This window comes from Ambystoma mexicanum, chromosome 2q (genome assembly GCF_040938575.1).
Source record: "Ambystoma mexicanum isolate Mex_15411 chromosome 2q, UKY_AmexF1_1, whole genome shotgun sequence".
In the NCBI taxonomy this organism is placed as follows: Eukaryota; Metazoa; Chordata; class Amphibia; order Caudata; family Ambystomatidae; genus Ambystoma; species Ambystoma mexicanum.
Window position 1 is genome coordinate 729,486,079 of NC_090924.1, and position 24,284 is coordinate 729,510,362.

Here is a 24,284-nt window from a genome sequence, read left to right on the forward strand (position 1 = left end):
ACAGCAAACATAAAATAAGTGGATGTAGGTACATGTCTGGTAACCTTTCACAAAGCCAAGAGAAGAAGAGTCAAGGTTGTCTGGTAATATCTAAATATGTTTTGGGGTAGAGGTTAGAGAAAGAGCGTGGAAGACTTAAGCATAGGAGTCATGGGTGGGGAGAGAACAGTAGTTGGTTAATGTGTGCAGGCATATCTTAGTTAGATTTTCCTGTTTATGGAGCCACTTTTTCATATTAGTTTTTACCTCTTGTGGCTGCATTTTGTTTTAGGGTTTTTCGGTTTTTAAAGTTGCGCTTGCATAGCAGGGTCATGTAAATGAGCTACACCAGAATATCATGACTAGTTAGTTATTTTAAGAGAAAGCAAATGTCAGGTAATTAATGTGGTTTGTGCCTCATTAAATATTTTTGCATAGGTGAGAATTGCCTGCGTGCGCTGCTAAAAATCTTCTGAGAGGCACCCAGAAAGTAGCTGCGCACAACTTAGAGGGAACATTGGTCACAATTATAGAATTTTTTAAAATATGTTTTATTTCTTGTGGATTTAGGTTTTTCCTCACAGACCCTTATTGTGGCCTTTTTTTCTCCTTTTAATCAGATTTTCCTTTTTTTTGTACTAGTGATGTCGATTCGGATGATTGAATGTACTTGTTTTAATTGGTGGCATACGTTTTGTGTGTCATTTTGAAATCTGGAAATGTATTTATAAAAATTGAATCTTATTGTAAAGGTTGAACTGGTTTTAACCAATATACAATTAAATATACACACAAAAAAAGAAACTGCACTGTGGCTTTCCTCTTTGTGCATCACTTCACACTACACCATCTGACAAAGAAGCCTGTGGAACTTCGTAAGCTAACGGTTTGTTCTATCTCTGCACAATATTTTCAGTTAGTACAATAAAAGGTCAAAAAACCTGCATCACGTGTGAACTTAAAACTGGACTAACAGCATGGAACTTTTTCCTGAACATTAGACCAACAATAATTTACATTTGTGCAAAAATGTTTCTAGAACTCCTGACATTTATGGACTTCTCCTCTCACACACAGCTTGTATTTACTTATGTCTTTGTTCTGTCACAAAGATAACATGTAATCATTAGAAAGAGTAAGTAGTCTCCAGTAGGAGTATGCATTAATACCATCCTACCATCTCTATCACTTCCTATTTACATCTAAATGAAATCTGCAATATGCCAAGCCATTCGAAAGATGGCAAGGTACAATTCTCCCCACAAAAGGCATCTCTGTGTTCCTAGATCAAAACAATCCACTGAAAATATCCAATTGGAAAGACCAACTAGTACCATCAAAAATAGCTTGTCAAAATAAAACATGCCGAAAGAATAATCCACTTGGAAAAAGCAACATTCCAAATTACATTCCTGGCATCTCTATTCTTCTCTGTTCCAAGTACAGCTTTCTGGTCCATTCTTCCATGCTGGAGCGTCACATTTTCCTGGTCCAAGACAACTTTAAAAACCTCGAAAGTTGACTCTAGATATAGCGATCTGGAAGCTTTCCGTAGTACCGCATGGGCACGCTTTCCCTATGAAGTGCTGTCTCCCACCTGATGTCAACTAAGTCAGACAAGCGGCTCTGTATTACATTCTGACATTTCAGTGGCCATCGTGGGGTAACGAGCAAAGGTTACTGAAGTTCATATAAGATTTTAAGATTGCCAACGACTACAATGTGTAGCCGATGTTTTCAGGCTACACAAATTCATGTAGCCATCCATCTAAAGCTATTAGAAAGCAACAGAGATGGTAGCCTGAAAAAAACATGTTGGCTGCTAATTAATTCAAGGTTACTAGATTGCAGTTAGAATGGCAGTCAGCCACATGTTCAGCTCCCCTTTTGCAGTTTATCATGATTGAATTTAAATAAGCAGAAAAAGAGCTATGCTTGAAACAGTTTATGAACCATTATATAATGCCCCTATGATTCTGTATGATCAAGCTAATACATGGGTACATGAAATGTATTCCAATATACCAATCTTAAAACGTGAATACAAGCTTACGATTACAACAGAATATATTTGCTTACTGCATTGAAAAACATGCCATTCCAAATATGTTAAAAAAAAAAAAAATAAGGGAAACTGGAGCCGCAGTTGATGAGGTCAAGCAAAGCAATGGTCAGAGTCTTTTTGTACCATAAATATATAGACGCATTCGCTCCGGCCTGCCTTACTCGGGCTGGCGGGCCATTAGAATTGCATGCGTGGTTATTAGTCTGATACTTCAAAATGCTCACCCTGCTATAAATATGCAAACATGCTTCCTGTGTTGAAATGTAATGTGCAGTTTAGCATTCAAAATTAATATGTTAAAGAACATTTTTAAAAATGTAATACTTGTTCTAAGAACAATGACCAACGGACTTCTTAAGTATGCCCAAAAGCTAAAATAAGTCACAACACAATATCATTTTTAAGTAATTTTCCTTACCTTATTCCTTTCCTGTGTTCCATCTGGACTTATTCGAAAAGACCCTACTTCAACAGTCTTCTTTGGGTTTACTTTGCTAATTTCATGCAGTAGCTCATCTGCCAATGCCCTGCAGGCTATAGAGAAAATAACTCAATGAATTTAACAATATATGGTGATTTGTACTTTTACCTTACAGATGGTCTATACATATTATGAAAATCAGCAGAACTATCATAGCATTAAGCACTCAACGGCAACATGTTTAAAACAATAAAATACTTAGTAAATAACATTTTTTTAATGAATGGAAGACATATGAGTGCCAAGGGCACAGGATTGTTAGTGCAATAATGAAGATTACCCCTGCTAATAGTGCAGGGAGTCTCGATTCTATTAAAGACAAGGAGGCAAGCATTATGCTTCATCTTCCATTTTATTCCTGTCTCCAGCAGTTTCAACAACAAATAACCTTTTGTAACTTCCCATCAAGGAAAAAAAAAAAACAAGAAAAACTAGATATCCCGTAGTTCCAGGCCAACTGTAGTCCCTATGTCCCTTCACCAAACAGCTCTTTGAGAAACTAGATAATAAAGATTTTCTATAATAACTTACAAGCATTATGCTTCTCTTTCCTTTATTAAACTTATGAAAGAAGCTCATCAGCAATTATTTTATGCACCCGACTGCGAGCAAAAGGAATGCAAAACGAAGGTGCAATGAAATATCCATGAACAATAACTTTAGTCCATATAACAGTTTCTTGAAGGAAATAACTCAATTTCCCAGGAGGCTTGCCAAAGTTCAAAGTAGGTCACCCAAACATGTGACCTCAGTTCATCAATAGCATGCAGCAGTCACTCCAAATAGCCATTAACATGATGTAACTTCCTCTTTCGAGGCTGTGAACTTGGCCGTCCAAAAAAGTCATATGAAGGAAGCCGTAACTTGGGGACGTCTTGCGGAAGAAACCAGAGCAGATCCGGAGGTCTGACTTGTCTGTAGACACTGTCGAAGGAAGAAGAAATAACTAGGGTTACTGGATGTATCCGACAACCCTATTCATCTTGCGAGGGTGGGAGAGAAATCCATGTGTTAATATGAAAAGTCACAGCTTGTAGAATGGCAATTTCACCACATGCAATGACATCTTACAACTGTACTTAAGCATATCTTGCGTGGTATTTCTCTAGTCGGCGGGATAATGCTTGCCTCTGTGTCTTTAATAGAATTAAGACTTTCTTGTAAGCTATTATGGAAAATCTTTATTCTATGTCAAGACCGGAGGCTCACATTATGGTTGTATAACGCTCCTTACCACAATGGATGCAGGTTGCTCTACCGGTTTCAGGTAGAATTGCTTGAAAATTGAATCACCTGCCCAATCTGCCATTTTCATGTCGTCTTCCAGACAGCCTCCCACTTGAAAGGCTCTGGAAGCCATGGCACCTCTCACAGAGTGAGCGCCGAACTGAGTCGTATCGACTCCTGCCTGAGATAGCGTCCAGCGCACCCAGTGAGCCAATGTCGGAGCGGAAACCGCTCTGTGGGGTTTGCGCAGTGCGATCAATGATTGTTAAGAGAGGAACTGAGAGGCGCGGTCACCTCTTCGTAGACCTTTAAGCACTTGACAATACAAAGCTTGGGTTGCTCTCTAAAGGCAGGATAAGAGATCACTCTGGAATTGCATTTAGTCCTTCTGGATATGTGGAAAACTATGCCATCAGGAGAAAAGGACATGCCTGCTAAATCGAGAGCTCTGACATCAGAGACCCTTCTGCAGGAGACCAAGCATAGCAGTGTAGTAAGTTTGCTGGAAAGGGCAGTATGTGATAGCTCCTCGTTATGAGGCCAAGAAAGAAAAAGGTTGAGTACCTTATTAATGTCCCAAAGCTTGTCATAATGAGACAAAGGCAGCACTGTAAGCCGGATACCCTTGAGTAGTCTGCAAACCAGGTGATGTTCTCCTGCTGGGACCCCTTGCACAAGGTTGTGTCCGGCAGAAATTGCAGAGCACTAAGCATTGACCGTCCTGTAGGCGATAACGTTCTCAACCAACGATGCCAGGAAATTCTGATTTTGTTCTATAGGTGCTGAAACCGGATGAAGCCCTCGGTTCAGGCACCAACCTCTCCAGGCGTTCCAAGAGTTGGAGTACTTCTTGAGGGTAGCAAGGGCCCAGCTCTCCTCGATAAGACTGATGACCCTGAGTGACATCCCTGGAACTCTCCATCTTGTCCTGAAATCCTCCAGGCTACTAAGGTCAGAGACCCGCTGAGGAGAAGGGGCTGCCGATGACCTGTCGGATCCAATAACAGATCTGAAATCTGGGGTAGAAGGATTGAAAAATCTGAGGAAAGTTCCAGAAGAACTGGATACCAGGTCTGAGATGTCCAGACCAGGGCTATGAGGACCATCTCTGCTCGTTCCTGACGGGCCTTCGCCAGGGACCTCACTATCATGGTGAAGGGGGGAAAGGTGTAAAGGATCCCTTCCGTCCAGTACTGTAGGAACGCATCTGTTGCGGCCGCCACTGGTTCTGGTCTCCAGCTGTAATACTCCGGGAGCTGAGTATTTAGGAGTGATGCAAATAGGTCCTTGGACATGGGGCCCCATATCCGTTCGAGGCAAAGGAAGATGTCTCGGTTGAGCCTCCAATCGCTGTAATCGGTAGAATGGCGGGAGTGCCAGTCCAACACTATGTTCCTGAGTCCTGGGAGATACTCCACTTTGACGCAGATCCGGTGTTCTAGGCAGAAGTGCCAAAAAGATTTGGCTAGCTCCGCTAGAGGTCTTGATTTGGTGCCACCCAGATGACTGATGCATCGTACTGCGGAAATGTTGTCCATTTTCAGTAAAATATAGCAACTCACTCTGTCTCTGGCAAATGACTGCACCGCGAAAGACCTCACCAGGAGCTCTAGGCAGTTTTTGTGCATCTCCAGCTCCTGGGAAGACCACGTTCCTCCCGTGGCCACTGTGCCGCACCTTGCTCCCCAACCGGAGCGGCTGGCATCTGATTCTATGACTATGTCCGGGGTGGTCCAGGCTTGCATATGCGTGAGCCACCAGATGAGTTGCCTGAGGTGACTGTTACGCTCACCTGACTCCCACGGAGGCGCTGGCCTGGTTCGCGCTGCTGTGACCTCTTCTAAAGGTGATGCGCAGGGTACGGAAGACTGACTGGACCGGGCCCCCAAATCTGGCTTGTCTGGCTCGCAGAAGTATCCTTCTGTAGGCGAAAATAGGGGATTAACTGTCTGCGGGGTAATGCAATCCCCTCTCACCCTCCTCGAAACCCTTCTGCGTTTCCTCGTAGCGTCTCACCTTAGGGTCTGGAAGGACGAGCTCTCCATACTGCTTCTGATGCAGGGGCGCGTTGGTATCCAGTTACTTCACTGGATTTTCGGATTGGTGAGAACCAAACTTGCTTGGCTTCCAGGTAAGTTTTTTGATAAGAGGTTCCCCTTGTGTCCATGCATTAATGTACTAATGCTAGTGTCTTTTTCCCCATAGGGGCCGGGGTACGGAATGCCGGGGAACAGGCACCGACCCGAGATGAGAGGTGAAATCCTTGTAGAAATCAGGTATTTCTTTAATGAGCGTTTTTTGGTAATGTCTTTTCGTTCGCTCATTAACGCTGATGTCTCTTTTTCCCCTTAGGGGCCGGGGTCCGGAAATGCCAGGATGCGGCGCGGACCCGAAATGAAGAGGGAATGAATCAACAGGTAAGTCTTAACATGGAGATTTAGCTTTCCTTATTCCCTTCTCTCTCTCACCTTTTGTTCTGGTCTTTTTCTCCCTAGGCGCTGGGGCGTGACTGCGAATCCCGATGATCGCTGCTGAACATGGAGGCGCCCTGTAAAGGTGAGTGGAGTGCGGCGCTGCAGCGATCGACGCGATGAGCTTTTAAATAAAAGTTTTCCTTTTCAGGATTGTCGGCCAGATGTCTCCGGGATGCGGATTTTAGCAGGTAAGGTTTTTTCCTTCTTCTGTTCTCTTCATCTCTTCCTTTGCAGGTGATCCAGGATGCTGGCAGGCGTGGCAGAAGTCAGGATGCAGGAGCAGACACGGTGAGCGTCCAGCTGCTAGATGCAGAACAACGCGAAGCACGTGTGGCTGTTCGGGTGGGGTTTAAATACCCTTGGAAGAAGTTCCAGGTATGTATCCTTCCTCCAATCAGGTATGTATCCTTCCCCGACCATGCCCGGATGGTAAATTAGTCCCACAGGTAAAGTAGTTCCTTTCAGGCCTCAAGGAGGCCGGGATCCTGCAGCATGGTCTGCAACAGGTAAGTGCACCCAAGCGCTCCCATAATGAGCCTGGCGCCTATGGCGCCAGGACTGATGTCTTTTATGAGCCTGGCGCCATAGGCGCCAGGACACTGCCCAAAGGGCCCCTATATGGGGTTGCTGGGTCCTTCCTTGGGGACTGGATGTCCGCTTACGGGGACTCAGGGCTTGAACCGGCTCCCCAGGAGCGGGCATCATGACAGTGACAGTGTCAGACACTGAGAGTAGGAAAGGCTGCGGCGCAAGTGCTGCCCTTTCAGTCTCTGTAACTCTCGGTAGCGAAGAGAACCGGGAAATATTGCTTAAATGGAAGAGGATAGGAGACCTATTATTCTCGCTAGTTCTCAAAGGAATATGACATTCCTCTGAAGAAGCCTGCAAAACTCCTGACAAGTGGAATGTATCTTGGCCACCGGGAGACAGAGCTGCGAGATCTGCGTATCCACCACAAACCCTAGAAATTCTAGGTTCCTGGATGGGCAGAGAATCGATTTCTCCCAATTTATGAGGAAACCGAGACTGTGCAGTAGATCTATGGCGAGTCTTGCCTGCTGTTCTACCAGGGTTTGAGATTGCGCCATGAAGATGATGATTATTAGCCTGACACCCTGCTCTCTTAGATGAGCTACTACCGGCCTTAGAAGCTTGGTGAAGGCCCATGGTGCCGAGGAGAGCCCGAAAGGCAAGCTCGTACATTCCCAGTCCTGGTTCTTCCAGGAGAACCTCAGGTAACTTATGTGTGCTTAGTTTATGGGAACTGCCAGGTAAGCGATTTCGAGGGCCAGGCGAATGAACCATTCGCTTGGTCTCAAGATGTCCCTGAGCATGTGTATCCCTTCCATTTTGAAATGGTGGTAGATTATGAAATTGTTCAGAGCCCTGAGATTTATCACTGGGCGCACTTTTTGTTTCCTGCGAACCAAAAATATGGGGCTGAAAAAGCCACCGGTTGAGCAAAGAATTCTAGGTGCAAGCCTCGAGCAGCGTCCCTGACCCAGGCGTCTCCCGATAAGGAGTTCCATGCTCATGCAAAGAGAGCTAATCTTCCTCCTATAGGTGTCCGCAGCGCTGATGCTGTTATGGGTACACTGACCTGTTGGTTGTTGCTGGGCTGGATATCTTGCAGCTCTTCTCCAGCCACAACCTCTTCCTCGTCCTCTTGATGGGAAGAAGGTGTCCGAGCGGTCTTTCCAGGCATTGTGTTGGTCTCTTAAGAATTGAGGTCTTCGATCAAATGAATATCGGCCAGAGGAGTGGCCCCTGCCTCGTCCAACCTTGTAAATTTGTTTGGAGGCAAAGACCCTTTTTATGGATGCTTGAGCCTTGTCCAAGGCTGTGAAGGTGCCAACAAACTTGGAAATCTCTTTCATGAATGGGTCCCCGAATAGCAGACCCTGGGCTGCTGCTCCGGATTCAGTGTCTGACAGTCCTCCCAGCTTGGAATATATTTTTAGAAGGATGCCTTTCCTGCGTTCCGCGGATATGGCACAGTTGGCGTTTCATAGCAAGCAGAGAGCTTGCTGGGTCCAACCTGAAAGAATTACAGGGTCTATTGAATCGCCTATATCTATGGCTGTCTCGGCAAGGTCCATTATTTTCGCCAGGGGACCAGTAATGTCCAGGACCCTGTCTTGGCAGGATCTCCATGCACGATCAATGCCTTGCCTGGGATCTTTAGTGTTCTTCCCTAGGAAGGTAATTATCTTGAGTCGAGTTCAAAAGTTAGCACCACCATCCCTGGAATCTCTGGCCGAGGACATTCAGCTCTGAGCCTGGCTCGGACTTCCATATCCAGGGGCCTACACAGCCTGGCCTTGATGTATTCCGTGGCTCTCAATGACAGTTCCCAGTCGGTGGACGTGGGGTGTACCAATTCCTCCATCGTAAACATCCCCTCTAGAGAAGAATGTCCGCCTGCTGTCTTCTTGGGGATGGTGGCTGCCGTAATCCCTGAAGTAGAGGGTTCGATCGTCCTCATCCGAGGAGATGGATCACCAATATTATAATCCCCCTTGTCCTGTTTGTCGTCAGTGCCCTGCTGGTCTTCCTCCGGGCTCGAGGGTCTGGCGCCCCTATTGTCTTCCTCGGGGTGAGAGGGTCTATCATTGGAAGGGACCTCCTTTCTTAAGCTTGGAGAAGGCGTCTGAAACGGCAGAAGTGGCTTGCTCCGGCTGGCTCGGGGGGAGGGGGAGTGAGAGTCTTTGCTCTTACGAGCCAGAGTACATCCCCCATCAGAAAGGTGCTTTCTTTTATGGGTCTTCTTCCTCCCAAGCGGAGGTGTTTCTTGAAAGTGCTCTTCCATACTGTCCAGGCGCTGCTGGATGGGTAAGAGCATTTCTGAAACAGCTTTCTTGATACGGGTCTCCACAGGGGATCCCAGTACCTTCTTAAAGCTGTCCTCCATGACCACTTCATCAATTTGGTAAGTATCCTCCTCATACTCTGACCAATCTTGGTCTTCCTGATGGGAGTACTGGGCTGCCATAATGATGGATATAATGAGAAATATGAAAGATCCTAAATGCACCTTTCTCCTTTTTTTTTAATTTTTATTATTATTTATTATTATTATTATTTTTCTTGTGGGCAAGCAGACTGCCTTTTCTCTAGCCCACTGAGTGTACAGGCTGTGTTTCTTACACACAAAGCTTATTGCCTCTTCCTCCCCCTTTTTTTTATGGGGTAAATATCTGCAAAACAACTTCAAGGCTCTGGAGGTAGCTGCCAGCGCTCGCGCTCGTAAAATCTGTTAGAAAAACACAACGGAAATGCGTAGCATGAGCGCCGAGCAGCTGAGTAAAGGACTGGGAGGACAGGAGCTCCCCTGGTGGCCGAGGGCATTACTGCAGTCACGTAGAAACTCTGCGCGGCCTCCCGGATTCCTGTGCCGAGTCAGGGAGGCGAGCGTGAAGGTCCGTAAAAGCGGACATGAAAATATAAAGAAATGGGGCCGCTGGCGAGGCGCAAGGGCTCCTTATCCACTTACAACATTCTCTGATGCCAGCAGGAAGCAGCTGGCGTCGGAGATAGAGAGCACAGAGGCAAAAAGAGGACGCGAAGTACACAGCCCTTACGTAAATAAATAATGCGAAAACCATAACAAATGATCAACATTAAGTAAAATGGTACGCATTCAACAATATAGAAGTAAAATTAACTTCAAAGCAAATATATATATATAATATAAGTAAATAAACACAGTTAAGTGATACAAGATCATGCAGATGTACTTACCTTCTTGCTGTGAGCAGCAAAGAAAGAGGAAGTTACATCATGTTAATGGCTCCTTGGAGGGACAGCTGTATGTCTATTGGTAAACTGAGGTTGCATGTTTTGGTGACCTACTTTGAACTTTGACTAGCCTCCTGGGAAATGGAGTTCTTTCCTTCCAGAGACTGTTATATGGACTAAAGTTATTGTTCATGGATATTTTATTGCACCTCTGTTTTGCATACTGATAAAACAGAGATTTTGATTGTAGGCAGTCCAGACAGACTCAGGAATCTCACGCCAACCTACCAAACATTTGACATAGATGGCAACAACATTAAAGTGTCCAAAGAAGTCAGGACTCTTGTTGTGTACTTTGATTCCTCACTTACACTCACACGGCAAGTGAATGCCATCGCTTCAGCTTCCTTGTACACAGCGAAACTCATTACGGCTTGCAGACCCTACCTGACGGCAGAGAATCGTATTACTCTAATCCTCTCAAGGATTGACTACTGCAATGCCATATTCGCTCGTACCTACACAAAAAAACATTAAAAAACTCCATACTATTCGAAACAACGCCATTAAGGCAGCCCTCAATATTCCAAAGTCAGACCACATTTCCACAGCGAGGAGGAACATTCACTGGCTTCCAATCATAAAATTCTAAGTACTTTCTCTCACTCATAAATGCCTTACAAATACCGCTCTGCGCTACCTATCCAACATGTTCTCAAAAAAACTATCTTCTAGATTCAGCCTACCTAGGTCAACTGAACTCAAAGATTTCAAAGACAGAAAGCGGGCGTCTCTAGCTTCCCTATTCTCGCAATTAACTACTGTAATGCCTTGCCTCTTGAACTCAGGACCGACCCTTCACTATGGTCCTTCAGAAAAAAACTGAAAACCTGGCTATTTAATCAGGACCGCTCTATGCACAAGTGAACAAGTAATGAACAAGTGTTCAAGCATTGGATACGTAGCCATATTCTTAAATCAAGCAATGTAAATGTAAACGTATCCTTCAGTCTATGCTCAAGTGTTCAAGCAAGGTATATGCAAACTGTATACTTAAATCATGCAATACATAAGTAACCATATTCTTAAATCCATGCTCAAGCAATTAAGAAACCCAAATGTAACCGCATTCTTAAGCCAATTACCTTATATGTGACTGCATTCTTAAGTCATGCGCCCATATGCCTGAGGGCTAGACACGCTTTATAAACGTAAAAATAAATAATTAAATAATGTCCTGGCCACGTGACCCTAGTCATTCCATTTCCTGTCTTCTCCATCTTCTTTAATGCTCCTAACTGCATTCCATAATGCTCTTCACTGCACTCAACTTGAATTGAACTCTGAACTAGTCCAAAAATAGTTCCTGTCTTCTGCACCGCTTTGTCCTGCGAATCCTCCGCATCCAACTGGCAGCTTGACTCTCAAACGGCTACTGTTTCTCAATAACCTGGCTCAGCTGTTCTTCTGATCCCCTCCTAATGAACGAACATAAAGAGCAAGTTAAGGAGGCGGATACACACCCAATTCGGGGAAAAATCCACGCAAGTATTATTAACAATAACAAGAACTCTCTAGGGCGGGAAAGTAATGCTCGCCTCCTTGTCTTTCATACAATCAAGACTCCCTGCGCTATTAGCAGGGGTAATCTTCCTTCTATGCCAAGACGGAGGTGAGCGTTATGCTTGTTCAAAGCTTGTCATCACTGTCACTGCCACTGAATGTACAGGCTTGAAATAGAATGTTCTAAAAGTAGCACCACTGGCCCAGTCGGCCGCTCGCAGGAAATCTTGCAACAGTGCTAGTGCTCCCTTGCGCTAGAGCCTTCAAAGTCATTGCGCCCCTCACAGAATGCGCTCCAAACTTTATCATATCTATTCCTTCTGCTTGCATTACTTCTCTCACCCACCTTGCTATGGTGGCCATTCCTTGTACGGTCTTCTACGCGCTATAAGCAATTGTGTCGTCCGCATTGACCTCATCTCCTCGGTTCTATGCTCATATTCTCTTATGCAGGCTGCTACACACCACTTGGGGTGTTCATGTAAATAAGGGTAGCTATCGTTGCTGAATCTGTCTTCGTTCTTCTGGCTAGGGTGAAGGTTACTCCTTCTGGTCCGTACACTTTCCTATTCACGTCTAGGGCTCTGACGTCTGCCAATCTCCTACATGACAAACACAATAGCATTCTAGTTTCCCTGACAGTTTTTTCAGGGAAAGGTATCTGTTCCCTGGCCAGCTAGCTAATAGCTTCAAGGACTACTGAAACGTCCCATAAGGCATCGTACCTTGGCTTTGGTGGCTTCCTAAATCTTATTCCCTTAAGCAGTCCAACCACTGCAGTGTTCTCCCCTACGGGCAATCCCTCTATTGGTACCCCTTCACAGTCTGCAATACCGAGGCGTCACTGGAAAGTACACACCAGTTCTTCCAAAATTGCAATGTTCTCCCCCCCAGTGGCGGAAACGAACTCTGTCTCACCTGTGGGGAAGCTTTGTTCTCTTCCCTGTCCTCCGCCTCGCCTTCCTCTCGGGAAGCGTTCTCTTGGGGGAAAGAAGGCGTCCTGTTGCCTGTTTTCCCAATAGTGGGCCCTGTTATTCTGAGGCCTCCTTGTAGCTTGGTAGCGACCGGTAGCTCAGCCTCAATACCAACCGGGCCTGGCGAAAACCGTTCTGGGAAATATTTTCTTTATTGACACCTGAGCCTTCTCAAAGGAGGTATAGGTACCTACAAACCTTCCCATTTCCTTCCCTAAGGTCTCTCTGAATAGTAGTCCCTGGGCAGCTCCGCCTGCGTCGTAAGACTCCAGATCCCCCAATTTTGGGATCTATCTTGAGGAGCAGTCCCCTTCTGCGCTCCGATGATATGACACAGTTTGCGTTACCCAGGAGTTCAGCCAAGTCCATGATCTTCGCAAGTGGTCCTGTGAGATTGAGCACCTTTTTCTGGCAACTCTGCCAGAATCGGTGTATCCCCTTCCTAGGGTCTCTGGAGGTCTTCAACACGAAGGCCAGCATCTTCGGGTCGAGTTCCAGAGCGTCTGCTACCTTCCCTGACAGCTCTGGTTTGGGGCATTCCGCCTGCATCCATTGTCTTGCCTCATTTTCAAGGGCTTTGCGAAACCTGTGGGTCATGTATTTTGTGACACTTGGTGATGGTAACCAGTCCAAGGATTTAGGGTTTCGGATGTCTTCTGGCTCGAACATATCCGAGATCTCCTCCTCGTCCTCTGTGTTGTTGAGCTTCCTCAGCCTTTTCTTTGGGGGGACTAGAATTCTTCTTTGTCCCCTTTATTGTCTTCATCTTGTGAGGATCGTGGAGTCTCTGTGGGCTCCTCTTCAGAGTCTTGTCCTTCACTGCCCATATCATCTTCCCCAGGGTTGGGGGGGGTCATGAGGCTCGGCACTATGAATGAATGCATCTTGCAGTCTTATATATGTGTCGGTAGCCTCAGGGGCCTTTGTTTCTGCCCATCTCAGTGACCTGGGGGTGGGTGGGGGGGTCAGAAGAGTTATTTCTCTTCCTGGTCTTCTTACATCCCTGCGGGTACTCTGGTGTGACCATTGTGGACGTGCTCTCTTTAGTTATGGTGTTTGACTCAATGGTCTCTAGTCTTTCTTGCAGGGGTCTCACCCCTTGAGCCACTGCCTCTACAAGTGAGTTCCCCAGCACTTCCTTGAAGCTATAGGCTAGATCCTGAGAATAGGCTCCCTCCTGCTCCTCCTTGCTCCACTCAAACTCTGTCATTCTCTGTGCTGTAATGTGCCTTAGTTTACCTGTTCAGGTGTAGTGGCACGTCCATTTACCTCACTGTGTTTTATATTGAGGCTCCACCCTCTGCCCTGCTGACCAAGCTTCTGGACAATGTTTCCTATGCTCAATAAGGTGTATGGTTGACTGTGAGCGTTCTATCCCTCCTGCTGATGTTGTCGAGGGCTCTGGCGATCTGAACCCACTTGGCGGGTGTAAAAACAGCTTTTATGAGTGCAGATCACCCTTCTGTTGCAAAGCACGTACATGAAATGCCGTACAAACGCTCTGTACTGCTATCAGAGGGAGGAGGCCGCTCCTTTCCGAGGGTGGGGGCTCCTCCCTCACCAATGGGCCTTTCTGTTCTTTCCACGCTGCTGCAGCGCGTAACTGGCTCGCACAAGCCTGGCTCTGCCCCCTGAAGGTGGAGGCTGCTCCAGGAGTCTCACTCTGTCTGTGCAGGCTTCACTCCTCCTCCCCGAGGGAGGGGGCCGCTCTGATTGTGTGAAGGAGGACAGTGAGCCCCAAGTATGCCGAGAATGCGGCACAGGGCCACCGTCTCCGACTCAATTGTAAACTATTGTTATCTTCGATTCCCGTTGTGCACTTGCAAATCTTATTAGTTTCTGCCATGGATGCTTATAGTTTGCTGCGCAGGCTTCTTCTCTACGCAACTAGCACACAATTATACGTTCCTTCGCAAGACAATATACATACATTATGGAGCTAAAAATAAAGCTACTTATCTGCATGGAGAGCAGGAAGGAAGAGGGAGTAGACAATAAACAGAAGAAGAACTAGAGTCACGCGGTCAGGACATTGGGACTACAGTTGGCCTGGAACTAAGGGATATGTAGATTTTCTTGGTTGAAAAAAAAAGGACATGTTTTTCCTTGATGGGAAGTTACAAAAGGTTATTTGTTGTTGAAACAGCTGGAGACAGGAATAAAATGGAAGATGAAGCATAATGCTCGCCTCCATCTTGACAAAGAATTATAACACTTTTACACTATTTGTTGCTTCAGGTTACCCATTTTCAGGGACTAGAGCAAAATATGCAGGGCAGTATAACCGCTTTTGTTATGTTGTCAGAGAATCTGACTCCACCCCTCCAATACATCGGTCACTCACTGCTGCAAAAATGTATGGCAAGCCATATGGAAAACAAGCATTGCCTAAGAAAATCATTTTTGCTTTGGTATAGGTATCGTAAAGATTGTCTGAGGAGCAAGGGAAAGAGGAGCAGAAAGATAGAAGGGTGATGACTAAGGGAAAGAGGCAATAAACAAAGGAGAAAGTGGGTGAGATGGGTAGTAAAGTGGGATGACAAGAGAAAGAAGTGACAAGGCGAGGAGGGAGAGAGTAGCGAGAAGTGAAAGAGTGGAGCTTGCAGCTGTACGGACAGAGAATGAAGCGGTTCTGTGCACAGAGAAGGACAAAACTAACAATGAAACCTTCATGACGGATCTGGACATGTTCATAAAGACAAACGCCATGTGAATACAGTAGAAAACATTTTGAAATGGTCAAGTACAGTTAAGTTTCCACCAGGACACAATGCCGTAAAGTAAAAAGCATGATAGAATTAAGGCAGAATACACCAAGAGTTGGTTATCAAAAGTGGCTCCATGTCAGCTCTAAGTCGTTCATGCTAGTGAAGTTCCCTTTGCTAGATGTCAATTTAGCGCATATATATTATAGGGAGGTGGTCGCTGCCCTATAGTTAAGGTGAGTCGTACGTTCCATAGGAAATCGAGAACAAAAATGAATTGTTAATAACTTTTGAACCGTGTCCCCTTCCTCAGCACCCGAATGGAAAGTTTGGGCAAGATTTGATAGAAAATAAGAAAGTTATTAAGAAAAAAAAGCACTTTCACCCTACTCCTCATTCTTTTTCCAATAGACAAAAAAGTTAGTTTTGCTCCAGCGCACAGCAAAAATAGCTTGACGGATTTGGACCAGATCTGAAACAACGTGGGCACGAAGCGTCGACTCACAATCCTTTTGTGGCTTGGGGTTATTCTGTTCCGTAGTTTTTTAAATATTTGACTGAGAAGGGGGAGCGGAGCGCCTTTCTCCAAAAAAAAGTGATATCCCTATGATGCATTGTGGCAGATAGGCTTATCAGAAATGAAAAAGCAGCCATCTTTTTTTTCCAATGCAAGGGATAACTGCGGCTATACCCATGAATATCGGAAAATGAAAAGCAGAAAAGGGCATTTGAAGGCAAAAAAACAGTGAAATTGCATCAGGCTAGAGTTGGGTGGGGGGATAGGGCACCATGTGAAATTTGGGAGTTGGAGGTGGGCTTAGGACTGAGTTTGCAGTACAAAGGTTTTCCAATAGCAGCGAATATTCCATGGAATACCCGCTGCTACCAGAGAAGACGAGATCGACAATGAAAGTGTGTCTCACGGAATAACAAGTGGTTGAGGGGTTATGGGAGAGGTTGAGGGCTAGGGAGGCAAATGGGAGTGTGTGCGAGTGGGGGGGGGCCTTGCTATGAGGAGAGGGGCAATTGGTGAGTGAGTGGGTGTCCAGGGCGACTGCTTTGTTGTTGCTGTTTTTCCCGATAATCGCTGCTTTCCGAAACTACCGATAATCGCATCCATCTGTATATAGTGCATTGGTATTATAGCCGCGGTTATGGAGAAAAACTAAGTGAGGTCGGGAGTGAAAAATTACTAATTTAAGACAGCCAGTGGCGCCAAAAGAAATACAGTGGGTACGGCCAGAGGCCACTAGCATCCAAAAATATACAGTGGGCAGGGAAGGCCATGCCCAATGGTGCCAAAATAAAAAGATGGTATATCAAAACCAGAGATCAGCCAGTCCTGATTTTCCCCAATGCGCTGAATTTCAAGGGTTTCGTTGCGTTCTGTTCAGTCACTTTAACGTTTCTCCTTGACGGATACATTACTCACCGTAATCTTATTTCTGATGCTTGTGTCTGCTTAGATTCACATGCTCTGCATAGCCCGACATCTAGTGGTCGTCACAGAGTATTATAAGATTAGTTTTCGAAAGTCGAAAAACGGACGTCGACAGGTTGTGTTATTAATACTATCCCTAGTGTGACGTGTACTATACCCATGGTCCTTCACACGTTGAGGTCCCTTAAATTTTTTGTTTCTGACATGAGGTTGCATGAAGTGTAGCCTGAGTACAAATGTGATGAAGCAGAAACAGTGATAAACCACAAAGATCTATGCGCCTTCGGCTCCAGTAGGGGAGGAAGGGTGGGCACATGTGAATCTAAGCAGATACAAGCATCAGAAATACGATTACGGTGAATAATGTATCCCTTCTGAAGCTTGTGGAACTGCTTATATCACATGCTCTGCATAGATTAGCGAGCAGTATCTGGAGAAGAAGGTGGGATGTCAGAAGGTACAGCGGCAAATAAATGTTTTCGAACCATTTGTCCCACCTGTGAATCTGCTTTAGAGTGAGTGTCAATGCAATAATGCTGTGTGAAAGTATTAATGGAACTCTACGTAGCAGCTTTGCAAATGGTGTCTAGAGGGACATTTGCAATGAAGGCTAAGGTAGCTCTGGTACCTCTGGTAGAGTGAGCTGTGAGAAACCTGAAGGTGTCTCTCACCCTCTATTCCCTGAGGATCTGCCATGCAGGTGGACAGGACACAGATCTTTTGAATCCAGTTCCCTCCTGCGCCCCTTTCTCGACACACTTTCTCACGGACAGTTCACTGTGAGCGACAACGGACTAAAACCAGAGCTGTATAGCTGACATGTCCCAACACAATGGTCAGGCAATTATGGATCATTACACACACCTGACTTCCATCACACTTCCCCACACGGATACAGGCGGAGCACGAAAACACACTCTGAGCAAGGCAAAACACACACGGAAACAGCAGTTCCGAGATGGCCATTGACTACAAGGAGAAAGACGGCGAGACCAGAGAGTGTTGAAAGGAGGGAAGCCCCCTTGACCTATAAAGACTGTTACCTTCATGAACCTTGGAAAGTAAGAAACTGAAGACCAGGAACTGATCAAACCTGCACAGTGCATCAGAGGTACCATGGGCTTTCCCCGAGTTGATAACCAAGGCGGGAAAGAGCGATTGCCACGGTGGTACTGTCCTTGGCTCCTACAACAAAGCTGAATCCAAAAAGAAAGCACGGCTGGTGAGTCGAAGAGACTGATACCAAACCAGCTTGTGTTTTGAACCAAGGTTGAAAGCCGCAACATTGTATAAAGAGAACAGTGTGTAAAGTGTTTGGGATAAGCAACGCAACTACAATTGCCAACCAAAAGAAATAATTTAACTTTGTAACTGAACTTCGGGAAAACACGTGGGTGCTCATTTGAAAGTCTCTCTTAGGTATCAAACTGATGCTGAGTAGGAAAGAGATCGAAGTGGTCCTGCAACGGGTTAAGCTAATCCCTGTGCATATTCGACAGTATTCGAAAATCTTTGATAGTTTAAGTAAATCTAAAGTGATCCGAGCCCTGCTGATGGAGACTAAATGAACCTTGTTTTTTAAAAGGATCTGAACTCGGCAGAGGGGGATCCAACGTTGAACTTTTATTTTTGCTTATGAAAAGGATCTGAGCGCGGCTGAGGGGGATCCAGAGTGAACACCCAAAGTGAATATTGAAGAGTACATTTATGAGTTGTTTCTGGTACGGAAGGCCCTCTGCATCAAGAGACTTGTGAGAAGTAAAAAGAGACTTGGATATAGAAGGTTCTGAACTGGGAAATTGGAACTGTATCCTTGTGCTGCCGAAGCCAGAGTGTGTGCTTTGCTCAAGTTACCCGCCTTCTCCCGTGCTGAAAACGTGGGGAAGGGAGGCCAACTGCCCGAGCACCCCGACATATTAATTATGTCGTGAACTTTTCTTTCTTCTTCATATCTCACATTATTTTGTAATTTAGTGGTAAGGATTGGGAATAGGTTTTTTTAGTATAGGCCCTTTTAATTTGACAAGACTCCAGTAGGACAGCATTATAATTTGATGATCATAGCTTGCTCCCATCTGTAGATTTAGGCTTAGATTGGCGTTTATCACACCCTTGTAAAAGTACAATAAATGCCCTTGAACTGTGGTCACTTGTGTCTGTCTTACTAATGCCACCATGCATTCCTTACAAAGCCCCAAGAGTGAAAGGTAAAACTCTGTTGGATAGGGAATAGCAGAGCTGTATGCACTTGACTATCCATTTGGAGATGCTGTTTTTTGATCTGCGATTGCCCTCTCTCCCAGGTGCTATGGAAACAAAGAGTTGGTCTGTTTTCCTTAGGGTTTTAGTTTTGTTCACATAGTACAAGACCTCCCTCCATACATCAAGTGAACGGAGGCTTCTCTCAGCCGAGTTGGATGGATTTTGAAAGAAGGTAGGAAGTTCTATGGATTGAATAACATGAAACTTTGAAATGATCTTCGGTGAAAACCTAGGCTGTGTTCTGAAGACAACCTTTAGTCTTTGTGGATTATGCAGAAAGGGTCTTGTATGGACAAAGCTTGTAGCTCACTGACTCGACTTAAAGAGGTGATGGCTACTAGGAATGCAGTCTTGCAAGTCAAATATTTTAGACTGGCTTTGTGTATAGGCTCAAAGGGCTTACCCATGAGTTTGGAGAGCACAGCATTAAGATGACAACCCGCTGGAGAGTTAGAGATAGGATGTATAGCCTCTTTACCCCTTGCACAAATGCTTTAATGACAGGAACTTTCCACCAGGACACCTTGTTTTGTGAAGTGGTGTAAGCCGACAGAGCAGATAGGTGTTCTTTGATTGAGGTGAATACTAGGCCGGAGTCTAGTAGGTAAAGCATGTAATGTAGAATGTTAGCTGGGGAACATTCGATTGGGTTGAAGGTCTGTGACCTTCACCATATCACAAATATCTACCCCTTGTTGAAGTAGCAGTGTCTGGTGTTGGGTTGCCATGCCTCCTTTAGGATATCCATACACCTATGTGGAAGATTTAAGTGGCCGAATTCTAGGACTTCAGGAGGTCACCAAATTCCTAGATTGAGGATGAGGGTGGAGGGATGCTCCCTTGTGTTGCGTTAGCATGTTGTAGGGGCACGGGAGCTTGATTGGTTCGCACATCGCCAGTTTGAGCAGATGTGGAAACCAAGGTTGTCTCGCCCACATAGGAGCAACCAGGATTAGCGTTGCTTGTTCCTGGTGCATCTTGTGCCCAATCCTGCTGAAGAGTAGCATTGGAGAAAAAGCGTAAACACTTTTTCCCGACCAGTTCATCCATAGGAAGTTCCACTTGGACCCTGGATGGGGAAACCTGGATGTGAAGTCTGGACATTGCGCGTTTAGGCTTGTGGCGAATAAATCCAACGGGGGATGACCCCATTGGGAGAATATTCTGTCTAGGATGTCTTTGTTGAGTTGCCACTCGTGTTCTTCTGGTAAAGGGCATTTGCTTAGAGTTTCTGCCAGAGCATTGAGTGCCCCTGGAGTGTGTGGAGAGGTTAGGAACATGTTCCGCTTGAGGGCCCACTTCCATTTTTTTTAGATAGCTTGGACAGGCTTTGAGAGTGTGTGCCTCCCTGCTTCTTTATGTAGAACATAGCAGTGGTGCTGTCTGTGAGGACTTGCACAGTTTGATTTGAAAGATGTTGCTGAAAGGTTTGAAGAGCCTTGAGAACTGCCAAAAGTTCCAGGAAGTTGATGTGTCTTTGGGCTGTAGCGCGTGTCCACTGGCCATGGGCTCTGTGGTGGAGGAAGTGAGCACCCCCTCATCTGGCGAGTGAGGCGTCTTTCGTTAGAATCTCTTGTGCTGGTGGAACACGGAAGGGTTTTTTCTTCAGCAGATTGTCCCTGGAACGCCAGCGAAGAGCCTGTACCAGGGTTAGTGAAACAACCACTAGTTCGTCCCACTGACCGCTTGCCTGAGACGATTGTTTCGCTAACCAATCTTGCATTGGGTGCAGGAGCAGGCAAGCGTGTGGAACCAAGTGAATGCATGAGGCCATAATTCCAGGCAAAAGCATTGTTTTGCGTACAGTTACCTGGCGACCGGCCTTGTAGTGAGGTACTTGCAAAAGCTTGTTTTGTACTCTCTCGTTTGACGGGTAAGACAGCTCCTCTTTTGTCTTTAGAAATGCACCCAGAAATTGTTTTATTTGGATGTGCACTAGACTGGATTTGTTTTCGTTGATGGAGAAATCCAAATTGAAAAGAAAGTCTATCCTCCTTTGTGTATTTTGTTTGCAATTTTTTTTAGGAGATTCCCCGGTGATTAGCCAGTCATCCAGATAAGGGTATACAGGGATTGACACTCTGCGCAGGTGTGCCGCCACTACTGCAAGCACCTTTGTCGAAGGGGAGTACCTTGAACTGGTAGTGAACTTCTGCTATTTTGAATCGCAGATATTCTGTGTGCACAGGGAGCATTGAAATATGAAAGTATGCATCTTTCATATCCAAATGTTGCCATGTAGTCCCTGCGTTTTAGGAGGAGGTTCACCTGTTGAAGTACTGGGCGCATGGAACGGTCTTTCTTTGGCACAAGGAAGTACGTTGAATACATACCGTTGTTTACCTGTTTTTCTGGTACAATCTCTATGGCGTCCTTTTCCATCAGTGTCTTTATTTCTTCTAATAGTATTTGCCGCTCTTCTTGAGTCATCTTTCTGTGTCTTGGCTGGTGGTTGGGTGGCTTTTGTAAACGTTTGATGCAATACCCGCCTGCCACAGTGGACAACACCCACTTGTCTGACGTTATCCCCTCCCATACGTGGGTGAAGTGTGAAACTCAAACTCCTACTGGGGTGGCATGGGAGGGGACCTGCAGCAGTGCGTTATTGTTTGGAAGGGGTGGAGTCGCTCCCAGTTGAGGTTCTGCCTCTTCCTCAAGATCTTTTATTTCCTCTTTGAAAACCAGAAGAGGAAGATTGCCCTTGTGATGGGCCCCAAGTTGAAGACTGTCTGCCCTAGGGTGTCTGGAAGAGCCTTGTGAACCCTGACCTCGAACCCTTCTGGAGTTTGAGGAGCCCCGTTGTAGGGTTTGTTGGTTAATTGGCAGAGAGATTTAAGAGTGTCATACTCTTCCTTCGCGCTCTGCAGGGCGTCTTCGACAGCCTTACTGAAAAGGGCCTTAGGTTCCACCTGCATGATAAAGGGGAGGGGGGCTGTGTATCTAATTTAAAAGCAGACTGTCTGAGCCAGACGTGGCACTTGATAAGTTTGCCTTCTGCGATAATGTGGCATGCATTGTCTGCTGCATCAAGATTATTCTTAAGGATGCAGTTAGATATTGCCCTCTGAAATGGTGCTTAATAATTGTGATTTTAGTGGTTCTGGAACCGCTTCAACCTGGTGTTCCAAGTCATCCCACTTGTGGCAGCCATAACTAGCTAGGAGTGTAGTGTTATTTACAATTCTTGCTTGATATGCCGCTGAGGAGGTAACCTTCCTTCCGAAAGTGTAGATCTTTTTGCTTTCTTTGTGTGGCAGGGCTTCAGCCGACACCGGAGGAGTGTCAGCCCTCTTTCTGGTAGTGGTGACAACCAGCCAGTCAGGTTTTAGCTGACCCCTAATATACAGGGTGTCTGTGGGCGCTGGCGTGACTACTTTAAGATTCTAGGGTTAACCGCCCTTGTGAGGTTAGATGTAAGTAAGTAGGGCTGTATACGTCTCTGTATAGAATGTAACCATGGGATAAACTGAGTGGCAGACTTCTTGTCGCCAAGAATGTCCTCCACAAAGTCATAGTCTCCTTGTTCCTCTTGGGTGCCAATACTTAAATGTTGGGCAGCCTTCAGCAGCAGTTTGCTGTATTAGAGCCGATTATCTACCGGTGAACCTGCTACAGGCTGATCTTGGTGGTCAGGCAACTGGATGAAATAAATGTTGTCATAGTCATCCACGTAACTGTATAGGTCTCCTTGAGAGCCGGGGTCTCGCGACCCTGAGAGATCAATACCATAACATGTCCTGAGAGGAGTCTTGGTAAGTGGAGGCCGGGGGACCTAGGGCAGAAGTGCTTGGCTGTGGGACAAGACGTGGTTTCTTGGCAGGGGGTTGATGTTTTCCAACCCCCGACTGTGAGGCGTCTCTAAGGGATGTTGGTTCTTCTGGATGTTTGTCCATGAAGTCAACAAAGCATGATATCCTCTTCATAATTCTGATGAATTGTTCAGGGGTCCAGTCATAGGAGGGTGGAAAGCCTGAAAGGGTAGTGGCTTGGGAGGGTGCCTGAACCTTGTGATGCGTAGCCCCTGAGAATTTGTCTACAGGGGAGGAGGAATCCATAACCTGAGAGCTTTGGGAAGACAAAGGCGTCAAGGATTCTGATTTTGACAGTGACCTTGTCTTTAACAGGGTAGCGGGGGTTGTGTTTTTCAATTAGTTGTTGCATTTTCGACGTATGTTTAGGGGACGCTGATGTGCCTTTTGTTGCCTGTTTTTCGGCACGCGAAAGGAGGGCCTTTTTGAGCGCAGTGTCCGAACCTACTTTGGGGGCCGGTTTCGGAGGCCTGTCATGAGGCGAAACGTAAGCGATGGCCCAGAGAACAGGGAAAATCTAGAGGCTTTTTCCGCAGACACCGCGTGGGCATCGACGATTTTGTCGAAAAACCGGCCATGGGCTATGTGCTTGGACTTGTGTGTGCAATGGCTGCCGGGTGTCGTCTCCGTCACAGAGCCACAGGCCTGCTTAGGGGAGTCGGGGGCACGCACTAAGGACACTGATACTGCCCTTGCTTGGCCCGGAGGTCCTCAAGAGTGTTCGGGTGGAACATTTTGCAGGACTTGCAAAGCTTTTCAGGGTGGTCCCTATGGAGACAGTAATTGCACACTCGGTTCGTGTCCTTCCACTGGAATTTTCTATGGCAGGTACAGCAAAATGATGTGGAGAGGGCAGTTAGGCGAGTAAAAGGGGTGGCAGAATATGCATTCTCTAAAGGGAGTAGCTGTATGAAAACCTCCCCCCCTCTCTCCCTACTGTAAGGGCCAGGACCCGAAGAAGCCTGTGAAGGCCGTGTCTGGTTGTCGATTCAATAAAGTCGTCGATGATGAAGTTGTCTATCGAGGGCCGTCGAGCAGTTGAGTGACGCAGCAGCAAAAGTGGGCAATAAAGAAATAAAGAGAAGTCTATGAATAAACGTTTAACTAGTCAAAGGCATCGGCCTGGAAAGGAGCTCTGCAACTTGGGACTGACCACGATGGCATAAAGAAACAATCTCAGGGGCTTCGACGCATGAAGGACCATGGGTACAGTACACGTCATACCAGAGATAGTATTACTAACACGCCCTGTCGACGTCCGTTTTTCCGACTTTCGAAAAACACATCTTGTGCTCTGCGACTACCACTAGATGTAGGGCTATGCAGAGCATGGGATCTAAGCAGATCCAAAAGCCTTGGAGATATATATATATATATTAAAAAAAACAGGGTGGGGGTTGCCAAAGGCAATGGCTAGTCGGCCCAGAAACCTATTGATATTGATATAACATGTACAGTGGCCCCAAAGAAACCTTTTCGTGCAACATGTATAGTGTATAGTGGTCATACACTGCGCAACATGGGGTGCAGAGTTAAGGTGGACTTGCTTGAAATGGGAGTGTTGAA

General features: G+C 45.9%; 1 protein-coding gene across 7 annotated transcripts in view; it reads right to left on the reverse strand.

Moving 5' to 3' along the window:
• CNPY1 (canopy FGF signaling regulator 1) overlaps positions 1 to 24,284 on the reverse strand; it is a 514,332-nt gene that overhangs the window by 313,406 nt on the left and 176,642 nt on the right. For all 7 annotated transcript variants that reach the window (XM_069647946.1, XM_069647950.1, XM_069647944.1 and 4 more), the window contains exon 3: positions 2,463 to 2,578. In XM_069647946.1, the coding sequence (XP_069504047.1) occupies positions 2,463 to 2,578 (116 nt within the window). The remainder of the gene's footprint in view (positions 1 to 2,462; positions 2,579 to 24,284) is intronic.